Source organism: Suncus etruscus, chromosome 5 (genome assembly GCF_024139225.1).
Source record: "Suncus etruscus isolate mSunEtr1 chromosome 5, mSunEtr1.pri.cur, whole genome shotgun sequence".
Lineage (NCBI taxonomy): Eukaryota > Metazoa > Chordata > Mammalia > Eulipotyphla > Soricidae > Suncus > Suncus etruscus.
This window is the reverse complement of record NC_064852.1, coordinates 105,208,872-105,220,916: the sequence shown is the minus strand read 5'-3', so window position 1 is coordinate 105,220,916 and position 12,045 is coordinate 105,208,872. Positions and strand designations below refer to the sequence as shown.

Genomic DNA, 12,045 nt, shown 5'->3' with positions numbered 1-12,045 from the left:
CTATAGTGTGTGATAAACATTCAAGATCTTGGCAGTCAACATCAATTCATTGTGAGCTGTCCTCCATTTTCCTCCTACTAAAATGAAGTTATTTGACTAAAAATACCAATTTGATGCTGCTTATTGTTGGGGTTTCATTTACTTCCTAAACTTTATGTATATTTAAATAATTTATAAGCAGAAAAACAGTACCAAAAGCACAGCATTGACAAAGATAACATTTATTTAGTGATGTCTAACAAGTATGGAAATTTTTACATAATTTATATAAATACTTTTCAGAAGAAAGGTGGAGAGTGTCTGATGACATTAGAAGAATGTATACATTTAAGTTTGTCAACTATCTTGTAACCCACCAATCTGATACATGCAAGTATATACATGCATTTTGTGGATGAGTTTGCATAATATGATACTGGGATAAGTTTTGGAAATATCTACAATAACTCTAAACACCATAAAGTTTGTGGGACCCTGTCACCATAGTTGTTGATTTTTTTTTTTTTGCAGGGAGAGGGGGAACTGTGTGTGCACAGTGACAGTGATTTTAATCAAGGCCTCAGATGCATGAAGCATATATTCAATCTCTGATCCCCAGAGCTCTTCTGTTTTTCTTTTCCAGAATTTATTTTAAGCACATTTGAAAATCATGAAAGGTTGTAGTCAGGGTTTTTAGCCGCAGTTTTATTACAAGTAAAATAAGAGGCTCAGTGCTATTGTGCTCTGCTTCTTCTGAATTTAAAAATAAACAAACACAAGTGAGTCCCATTAGCCTCAAGTTGATCTATCAGCGCTGAGCAGGCCCAGGCATATCTATATCCATGGGAGTTTTCTATTAGCTTCTTTCTGTTGGAAAGGAGTTGGTTTACTTCAAATGGAACTTGAAATGTTCAGGTAATTAACAAATATTTCATTAATGTAGTTATAGCATGTTCCCTATTATAGATACAACTAACAGAAAACCAAGAGTCTCTGAACTTCATGTAGAAGATGTTCCTTCAAACCTGGGACTTGACATTTCAGAGTTGAGCCTACTCGAAAACAGAACTCAAGAGAATTCTCCAGCCAAACTTCAATATGTGATATAAAAGATAGGTTAAGTATGATTCCGGACTTCAAACTGTGTCATTTCTTACAGTATATTTTCATGTAATTGCATCAATATATAAAATGCTGAATGCAACATAATAAAGTCTACAATGTCAGATCTATTATCAGATTTCTTAAAACTATAGAAATCTTCATTTGTAGCAAATACTACAGAAAACTAAGTCAACCCAAAGTCATATCATGAGCTTACTTTGATTCAAAGTTTATAGTCAACTGATCTTTCATTAAAGAAAAAGACAGATATAACTGACCTCCCATGACCACAGAAAAGACATAAAACTCAGGGGTAAAATACAGATAGTTCATTATCTGGTATATTCATTCAGTGGTGGTCATGCTTCATTGGAGTTGGCTTCTTGAGGAATCCATTATATTCCCCCTCTGTGAGTGTTTGGCCTCAAGTCTTGGATAAAGGCTTCGTTGTTCTGAGGACAGTTGGAGTGGCATGTGCAGGTCCGGATCAGCATCACTGGTTTCCTGATGAACTGTCCTGGGAAGCATTCGAAGTCCACAGACATGGTTCTGGTGTTGTGGGGAGTACAGCAGCGACCATCACTGCACATACCACAAAACCTGGGTTTGTAGGTGTCCAGGCTTGTGCAGTTGTCAAAATGTAGGTGGATGGCATTGGGGGGCTTCATGGTGCGAAGACACTTTTTGCCCTTCTGAGAAAGAACAAAATAAAGCAGGTATGGAGGGGCCATTGCTCATCCAAGCAATCAATACCTGAGGTAGGAAATAACTTACTTGCTGCCACCCATATACCCACGGCCTTCTTTGCCTACAGGACATTAATTTTGTTGGGCAACACAATCAAACAGTAGAATTTGCTTCACTGGAGTACCTGGATGCTTGGGATGGCTTTGTAAATAAATTTCTATTTGGCAATTCATTAGCCAAAGAATTCTTGGAAAATTTTTTGTCCTTCAGACATTGACAGTTATTTATTACTCTTTATATTCATATTCCTTCAGCCTTGAAATGTGGAAACTGGACCTAAATGTACTCAAACACTTGTGACTTGAGAAATAAATAAAGGTAAAGCTTATGTACAATAGAGAAACTTAATTTTTGTCCAAGTTACTATAATAAACATTGTTCATTGTGTTTAGCCAAAGGAGTTTTTAGGTGTTATAAAGAGAAAGGGCAAAATATGGCATCTTTGGGAACTTACTAATGTTTCAATCATTTTTCAGATGTGAAGTCAAACAATAACATTGACTCATACACAGAACAATTATTTACATAGGGAAAATTGCCCAAGTTTATAGATGAAATAATGGAATCACAAAGGCCTAAAAAGATCAGAAAACAACTAGCTAATTGAATTTATTTAATGCAAAGTTCCTCTATTTTATTATAATCTCAGGAAATTTTAAGACAATGATATTTGAGGTTATTTCCCATCAAGGCAAAAACTAAATACTTTTTATTAAAATTTTTTATTCAATGTTCCTTTAGTAGTGGTTGTATAGGGACCTCACTATGAACAATTCAATAAGGAACTCTCTCCCTTTCTCCCTCATTTATTTTTGGTTTTGTGCCACACCTGACTGTATTTAGGACTTACTCCATATCTGCACTCAAGGATCACTTCCAGTAGATTCAGGGGACCCTATGGGATGCTGGGCTCAAACCCAGGTTGGCTGCATGCAGCAGGCCCCTTAAATATATATTTTTATTTCTCACTTACAATTCTTCATCTTTTAAGTGCAGTTTGTAACTTATAGATGGACAAGACTTAGGTCTCCCTTAAACCAATGGCTCTCATATTTTAATACACCTAGTAGATATGGGCCCCAATAATATATTTTTCTAGCACATTCCTACATAATATACTCTTAGTTTGGATTCCACGAGGCATATCATCTCATTCTTGGTAATACAAGTAATAACTATAATATTAGTATTTCTCTAGATGCTATTTTTCTCAAATATTTGTGAAATATGTATCAACATTCAATAAAAAATCTTGATATATAAGACATCTTAATATTAAACTGGGTCCAACCAATTTACAAGAGTGAATGATAGAAAAATGATAAAAGAAAAGAAAAAATTTTCAGGGGTATAACATGAAAATGCTTTATTTAAACAAGTTACTACTTTGTCCTTTAAAATACTTAAAAACTTATATTATATTATAATCATATATTATATAACATAATATATTTATATATAATTATATGATCATTATAATTATATATTATACTTATAATATAAAAACTTATACTTAAAATACTTAAAAAATACCCAAATGGGGGAGTTCTTTTCTATAACTGAATCTCAACTACAAACATGTTTATAATCATAGTGCTTAAATAAAAATGTTATTATGAGAAAAAACCCAAAAACTTCTTGTTACTTCCTTTTTTATACTTATGCTTAAAATGTATTGTTCAACATATATGCAACAATGTGAGGTCATTATGTATATGTGTAAGTGATAATGCATGTGCATGTACATGTGCAATGTTTGTATGTGTTTATATATGAGTGTGAATGGTGAGAGAGACAAAGATATGAGAGAAAAAGAGAAAACTAGATAAATGAAGACAGAGGGGAAAGGAACAATATAGTGAAAAACGTTTTGTAGGTGACCTGTATGATTGATTACAATATATATATTAAATTTTTCTTTAAGTGGGGGGGTGATTTGACTTATAGAATGAGTATGGGAATAATGTATTTCTAAGTGTTCTTTCTAAATTGGTGGGAAAAACGGACAGGATGGACCTCAAAAAGCCATATAACTCAGTAGTCATGTACCTGATTGAATCAATACAGATTCCTATTTTAGCAATAAATTGAAACTCTATGTAATGTTGCCTAATATTTACAGAGCAATCTATACCCAGAAGATGCAAATTTGTTGTTTAACCCTCATGATGACTTTAAGGTTGAAAGAATCAATAGTGCCTTGATACAAGAGAAGGATTTGAGACCTAGAGATTAAGAACACTGCTGGCAATCTCATGGTTAGTTCCAATGGGAAGTCAGCATTGAGAGCCAAGTTTGTCTGCTGCCTGAATTACAACCTTAAACATTAGATAACATGGCTTTTGATTTAAGTATGTGTCATTGATCAAACAGTTTTAATTTGGCCTTAAGTATGCACAAGTGTTCATAGAAGAGTTCAATTTGGGTTGTATTGCTTTAGTCTAAACTAGGCCTCTAGTAGTAAGGCATGCAAGGTCATTATAAATCAGTCAGCACTTTTGAGCTGTAAATCTTTCACTCAGGACTCACATGTTGATATAATTTCAGAAATAAAAGGAAAGATGTGCTATTTTATTTGGCAGTTACTGTCTTATACTGGGAAATGTACTATGCCTACTAACTTTTTAAAAGTTTATAAATATAAATTCTCATATATTCATTTATGTGTTTATGATTTATCAACAGTTGTCTAGTGCACAATGTCAGTTAGGTGGGGCCAGAAGAGTCTATAAAGGCAAATATGATTCCTACTTTTTTGCTTCCTTTAGACTGAAATTCAGGGGCCTAGAAAACTGTGATCAATGTTGACATTTCACAAATTAACTATGCTTAACAACTGCGTAGCTATTTCTAGTTTCTGGGAATTAAATGAGATTTGCTAAACTGTTCTCAACAGGATAAATTAATATAGTTATGGTCCTAGTGTCTTTAAGTATGGACCCTGCTATGAGTTGCCTGGGATATTTTAAAATATATTAAAGAGGAGCTGGAGCATTGGCATAGTGGTAGGGTGTTTACCTCGCATGACCATGGTTCATCTCCTGGCATCCCATTATGGTCCTCTGAGCCAGGAGCGATTTCTGTGCATAGAGCCAGGAGTAGCCCCTGAGTGCCACCAGTTGTGGCCCAAACCCCCAAAAAACAATAAGAAGGAAAAGAAGAAAGAAAGGAAGAACGGAAGGAAGGAAGAAAGGAAGGAAGGAAGGATGGAAGGAAAAAAGGAAGAAGTAAAGGCACACACTTTAGGAATTTACAGCTTTTTCTAAGGCAGGGGTCTCAAACTCTATTTACCTGAGGGCTGCAGGAGGCAAAGTCGGGGTGAGGCAGGGCCGCATAAGGGATTTCACCAAAAGAAAAGTCCTCAAACATCATTATTAACAGTTTTTAATTATTTCTTCTGAACATGAATAGAACATTGAGTGAAGATCATAAACAGTTCTTCTAAACATGGCATCTTTTGCCTATTCCTTGCTGCGAGAGACTTGATAGCACTTCTTCTCACAAATCTGAACCACATTTGGCTTTAGAGAGGAAGCAGTTGAGACCCTCAGTATGGCTTGAAGATGATCATCATTAAGTCTAGACCTGTACTTTGACATATTGAAGTTCAATGTGGAGAATAACTTTTCACACAAATATGTGCTCACAAAAAGGCACATGGTGTGCTTGAACATTCAGGAAAGCTCAGGGAAGCTGGAGGGCAATTCTCTCAAAAATTGCCCATGCATGTCTGCTTTTCCACTAATCTCCCTGAACTTGGCTTTGAGATAAGAGCTGCATTGCAGGTCAATGAGCTCCATTTGAAGCACAGGAGGGGCATCTTGCACATCAAAGTAAAAGGGGTCCACAAAAATTTGGAAAGTGGCTCTGTGCTTTTTGAAGTCTGTAAATCTGTGATCAAATTCCTTCTCTAGCTTAAAAAGAGCATCAACATATTTCTCACCACTGAATGGTACGCCTGCATCCACAAGTTCCTTGCATGCTGGGAAATGGCAAAGGTTTGTCTGAGAGAGCTGGGATTTCCATAATATAAGTTTTGTGGAGAATGTTCTCATGCTGTCATAGGCAGCACTGATAAGCTGCTCCAGGCCTTGTAACATCTTGTTTAGTACATTCAGCTTATGTGTGATGTCAACAAGAAAAGCTAAGTCCAGGAGCCATTTGTGATCACTCAACTCAAAAACAGCATTTCCATCCTTCTCCATGAAGGCTTTCACATCTTCTCTCAACTCAAAAATTCTTTTCAGGACATTTCCCCTGCTGAGCCAATGTACCTCAGTGAAATAGAGCACATCTCCATATTCTGACTTCATTTCCTCTAAAAATGCACAAAACCTCCTGTGCTTTAAGCCCCTGGATCTGATTTGGTTGATGTATTTCACAACAGATATTATATTGTCACATGGCAAGCATTTACTGCAAAGGGCCTGTTGATGGATAATGCAGTGAAGAGCAATGGACTTCTCTACACCCTCCTTTTCAAGTATTTTTTGAACAAGTGGCACCAGTCCATTTTTCCTCCTTGTCATCGATGGCGCTCCATCGGTTATTATTCCAACAAACCTCTTTCATGGCAAACCTGCATTCTCAATGGCATCACACAAATGCCAAAATATCTCATTAGCGGTGGTCTGGCCATGCATTGGAATTATTGTGAGCAGCTCCTCTATCAATTCAAAATTGCAATCAATACCATGGACATAAATTGTGAGCTGAGCAGTGTCTGTTATATCTGTGCCCTCATCAAGAGCAACTGAGTATGCATCAAAACATTTGGCTTTCTCACACAGTTGATGATAAATGTCACTTGACATGTCAAAAATGCGCTCTGCCACAGTGTTGGCAGAAAGGCTGATTTTGCTAAACTGACCTTTCTTTTCTAGACAGGTAATACTTGCAGCCTGTAACATGCATTTTTTTTGAACAAACTCTCCTTCTGTGAATGGTTTCCTTGCCTTAGCAATCATCTCACTAACCATGTAACTAGCTTCAACTGATGCAACATTCTCTTTGGTTGCTTTCTTGAAGAAATCTTGTTGCCTCATTAGACATGCTTTAAGACTGGCAACCCACTTGGCTCTCTCATTTCCTTTATATTTTGTACATTCCTCAGCATGTTTAGTTGAATAGTGGCGTTTCAAGTTGTATTCCTTGTGCATTGCAACTTTCTCTGAACAAATAAGACATGTGGGATGCCCCTGTGCTCAACAAATACTGCATCTCCCACTTTTCCTGAAATTGTCTGTGCTCGTCATCAATCTTTCTCTTCACTGCAGGCTTTGATGAAGTCATGATGAAGGTATGACAAAATCTAATTCTGTAATAAACTTCTCTCCCTTAGGCCTCCGATAATGCAAGGGACAGAGGAAATGATGTCTATACTAGGTGCAATGTATTCGCAATTATTCGCTTACCAAATATTCTCAATAAAACATCGCATTAGTAAGAAAAAAATTGCAAAAAAATCGCATTAAACATTTGCATACCCTGAAAGTAACTGCTCGGGGTATGCAAATGTTTAATGCGATTTTTTCTTTCTAAAGCGATTTTATTGCGATTATTCGGTAAGTGAATAATCGCTAATACTGCGATATTTGAAGGCTGGCCGCAGGCCACAAAATGTCATACAGAGGACTGCAAATGGCCCATGGGCCGCGAGTTTGAGACCCCTGTTCTAAGGGCTTAACTAGGAGTTGGAGTTGATCTCTAGGTTTACTAGGCTCACAATAATTTTGAGAAGCGAAGTCTCCAATGAAACAGGAAATGCCTCTTTTGTGAGGGTTGTCTTCGTCACTGTTCTTACCTTGACTTTGGGTTGTCTGTGTTCTTGTCCACAAGGTCTTACCATGCAGAGCCGAATCTGCTTTACCATCTCACACTGTTGATTCTTGTTGGTGACCCGAGTGGAGATACCCATGCCACAGCTTTTCGAACATGCACTCCACTCTGTGGTCTGTTCAATGCAGTTTACACTTGAATCAGAGACTACTCCAACAGTGGCTTCTGACCTGTAGGCTGTATATAAAGAGAAAATAATGAGTAAAGAGCAGAGATTAGTAGATGGTCCTTTATCTTCTCATTAGGAAGGTCTCATTCTATTTTGTACCTATTAAAGTTAGGTGCTCCCAAGAAAAAGAACAGAAGCTCTAAAAGTCTCAAAATGAAGCATCATGCCTGGTATTTTGTAGGATTTCAAGAATTTTTGTGCAACTTTTGTTCTTTGTCGAATTATTCTGAAGACACTTAGAAGAATAGCAGAGTATCCACAACAATTCAACATGTGATACTTTTTGTGGTGGTACTGGGAGGCAGAAACCACATTCAGCTGTGCACAAGGCTTACTTCTGAGTTTTTGCTTAGGGATCACTGCTGGTAGTGATTAGGAGACCATATACCAGAATCAAACCCAGGTCAGCTTAATGTTAAAGCAAGTGGCTCTCAGCATGTGGATTTTAATTGAATTTAGTAGAAACAACAAAGTCAACATATTGATGAAAGCTACTCTGTGCCTGAGTTGTAGAATGTGTTGGGTGATGAAGTAATGAGCCCTGGATTTTAATGATAAAAAGTTGTATTTCAATACTTAATTTTTATGACTGATAGGTTATTTCTTCCAATCTGTAATAAAAGGCTTATATTATGGATTCAAGCAAAAATAAACTCTGTAGGACTGAGGAGAGAGCACAAAGGACACATGCTTTGCATATGGGAGTCTCAAGTCTGATCTCTAGCATATACAGTCCTTAGAATATTGCTGGAGATAACCTAAAAATAAAATAAAAAAACCAAAAACTCAAAGCAACCAAATTAAGAAAACAAAAAATTCCCCAGAACACCTCCCAACAAAACAAAATCACCCAAAAAACCCTAAACCCCACAAAAATCCACCCTCTGCATATAGTATTAAGACACCCATCACAGAAGAAACATATCGTATCTTTACATCTATTATCAAGAATTTAGATAACAATTAGCTTTTATATATTCTCTAGTGACTCTTTTTTTTTTTTTTTTGGGCCTCACCCAGTGACGATCAGGGGTTACTCCTGACTATGTGCTCAAAAGTTGCCCTTGGCTTGGGGACCACACGGGATGCCGGGGATCAAACCGTGGTCCGTCCTAGGCTAGTGCTGGCAAGTCAGACACCTTACCTCTAGCGCCACCATGCCAGCCCCTCTCTAGTGACTCTTAATTTTTGAATGTAAGTCTTTAACTTTTGGGATTTTTTGAGGGGCAAAGTACACATAGTAGTGTTCAGGGACTACTCCTGTCTCTGTGCTCAAGATTCACTCTTGGGCATGTTGGGGAACCATACAGTATGCCAGAAATAGAACCAGCATTGGCCACAGGAAAGACAAATATACTATTTCTCTAGCCTCACATTTTCCTTTTAAAAATTGATTTACTTTAGGGCCAGAGCAATAATATAATAAGTAAGGCACTGACTTGCCTTGCTAGTTGTGGCCAGCTAGGTACAGATTCCCAGAACCCCCAAAAAACACCTGGAATGATCCCTGATTGCAGAGCCATGAGTAAGCCCCGAGCACGGTTAAGTCTGGTCCCCAAACAAAACAAACAAATGATTTTCTTTAAAATAAAGAGAAAAGGGAAACAAAGGCACCAAGCACCTGAAAAGGACATTTCTCTATTTCTCTGACACTGTATCTATTTCTTTCTCTCTCCCTCCTTCCCTCCCTTCCTCTTTCTCTCCCTTCCTCCTCCCTCCCTCCCTCTCTTCCTTCCTTCCTTATTTTCTTTGGGGGGCACACCTGTTGGCATTCAGGGGTTACTCCTGGCTATGTGCTCAGAAATAGCTCCTGGCTTGGGGAGACCATATGGGATGCCAGGGGACGGAACAGCGGTCCGTCCTAGGCTAGCTGACAAGACAACCGCTCCGGCCCCTGTATCTATTTCTTTAGGGAGGCTGGGTTTGAAAATACAGAGGCTCTTGAGAGCTGGCAAAATCCAGAAAAGAATCACTTTCAAAATTCTACCTCCTTGAGGTAAAAAAAGTCTCAGTAGAATGAACTAAATTATAAACACTGAGTTCATAAAACAGTGTCCTTGTTCAAAAGGTTCTATGTTCACAGTAGAGTCTATTCACGAGAAATTGTGCCTTGATTTTAATAACTTGGTTAGGATTCAACCATAGGATATGTGTGATCTCAGGAAGTAATCTGGAATCTACAGGTGAATGACCAGTCTAAAAATATTTTCCCATGGCAGATTCCCAGACTCTCGCTTTTTGTTTGCCACTAACCTTGTCGTGCTCAAACTCATATAGCCTGGATTCTCACCTGGAAGAGTGAGGAAATCTGGTAAAGTTTCATTGGAGTCACAGACCCACTTTTCACAGCATTCCCCAGGTACTTTGATTTTTCTTGGAACTGGGCATTCTGGGCCGGGCATTAGCACATCCTCGTCACAGCGGGGCACGCAGGCCACCTGCCCATCTTGGCAGGTACATTGAAATTGGCAGTTTGGCTGGAAGGTCACTCCACTTTGATAAATGATCCCAGCAAACACACAGTTATCTCCTACTACCGCTAGAATATGCAGGAAGCAGAACAGAGAAAGGGAAAGGGGAAAAAAAAATCAAGAAACAAAGAACAACACCATACATTGGAATAAAAGCTTTTTAGGATTTGCTCCAAATCTAAACTATTCTTTTTCCTTTTAGAGACCTCATGGTTCCTTATCCATCTCCAGAAGCTCTAAAGAAACTCAGGAGGTGTCACAGAGCAAAAGGTCACCTGCAAGATATTTCATTTCTTCCACTCACTTGATGGATATAGACAGAGGTTTCCAGCTGGGAGGAAAAAGCCCAGAGACCCGACTGTTTTCCACTACGGTGAAATCACCCAGCAGGAACCTCCTTAGGTTTTTCTACACCAGAAACTTATAGGAAAATTACATGCAAAGTGCATTTCCTATTGAGCACGGTTACGTTTACTGAAGGAATTGGGAAGTGGGGAGAGGTATTAATTAGGATTCCTTGAAATTCCAGGCCAGTGATTCTTCACTGCTCAGAGAAAGGCATCTTCCAACGAAGTAGACATGAAACCTGGATTTGTTAAGTGTGCATTTTGTTTGAATTCCCGCCCAGACACGGGTCACAAAGGGTCATTGAGTCTTGAGTAGACTCAATGGCTTTGGTTTTATGAGACAGTAACAGGTGTGAAAACAAGCCTGTTGGACTATGCCTAGGGAACTCTGTATTTCCATCACCCTGCAGCCCTGGGCAAGGACTTCCCCGACTCTTCAATTCTTCACTGCTTCCTTCTCAGTCTCCCCAGGCGACTGGTGCATGCATCTGGCTCTAGCTGGGACAGGTTTCCTCTCCTTTCTCGTCTCCCCATCGCCCATGTGCCCTCCAACTACGTGTGGCACAGCACTACACATCTCACAAGCATTCCTCTTGTATGTCTATCATCACTATCATCATCATTTTTATCACCACCATCAACTATGATCATGGTTGTCACCTTCTGGGAAAGAGGCAGGGGACATTGGGTAGGCAAGAAGGGGGCAACTCCGGCCGCCAGCGTTTTGAAGTGAAGGGGACTTTGTTCAGGCACCAGGGAAGAAATGGCATTACCCATGCAGATGCCAGTTCTGTTGCTGGGGTCGGCGCTGCGGTCGCAGAAGAGGCCGCTGCCCGCCTGGCACGGCGACAGGTCGGAGCAGCTCTCGCCGCGCTGGCGGGCGCACACCAAACAGCAGGAGCAGTGGTCCTTCGCCACGTTCACCCCGGGCGCGCAGACCGGCTTCTCTGGGCACGAGGCCGGACACGGAGTGGCACAGCGCTCAGTGCCAGCAACCTGGGCGCGGGCGAGACAAGAAAGGAGCAAAGCGAGCCAACTTCTGGTAGGGACCATCTAAAGGTGGAGTGAGGCGGGGGGAACGAACAAATCTCCCCTTTCTTCCCAGTCCCCGCACCCCACCATCACTCCAGCGCAATGCAATCCGGGGACGCGGCTGGAGTGCGTCCTACCTGTCCCGGGAGGTAGAGGAGCAGCCAGGCCAGGCAGAGGCACTGCGCAGGCAGGCGGAGGCGCATGCTTTTGGCACTCAGCATGCTCAGGCCTTGGTGCAAAAATGCGAGCGAGGTTCGAACTTTCTCTCTCTCTCTTCTCTCTCTCCCTGCAGAGCGGGTCACGCTCGCTCGCCTCCTCCGGGCGCCACCAGCTCAGGTTTTATAGCGCGCTCAGGGAC

The 12,045-nt window shown here is 39.9% G+C and overlaps 1 protein-coding gene across 1 annotated transcript; it reads right to left on the bottom strand.

The window, feature by feature from the left end:
* Positions 1–205: 205 nt before the first annotated feature.
* On the bottom strand, positions 206–11,708 carry CCN3 (cellular communication network factor 3). The gene is made up of 4 exons (XM_049772884.1): positions 11,429–11,708; positions 10,128–10,376; positions 7,634–7,845; positions 206–1,775 (listed from the first exon to the last, which is right to left on the bottom strand). Exons 1-4 carry the CDS (start codon positions 11,706–11,708, stop codon positions 1,479–1,481), a joined length of 1,038 nt encoding a protein of 345 aa, XP_049628841.1. The 3' UTR covers positions 206–1,478.
* Positions 11,709–12,045: the final 337 nt, after the last annotated feature.

What these genes read in the sequence shown, in the direction of transcription:
- CCN3 (XM_049772884.1), bottom strand. Translation starts at nt 11,708, where the DNA reads ATGGTCCCTACCAGAAGTTGGCTCGCTTTGCTCCTTTCTTGTCTCGCC. An exon ending in CAGAACTGGCATCTGCATGG is followed by an intron (nt 10,377 to 11,428) that starts GTAATGCCATTT and finishes TGCATATTCTAG; the next exon opens with CGGTAGTAGGAGATAACTGT. An exon ending in ACAGACAACCCAAAGTCAAG is followed by an intron (nt 1,776 to 7,633) that starts GTAAGAACAGTG and finishes GTTCTTTCTCAG; the next exon opens with AAGGGCAAAAAGTGTCTTCG.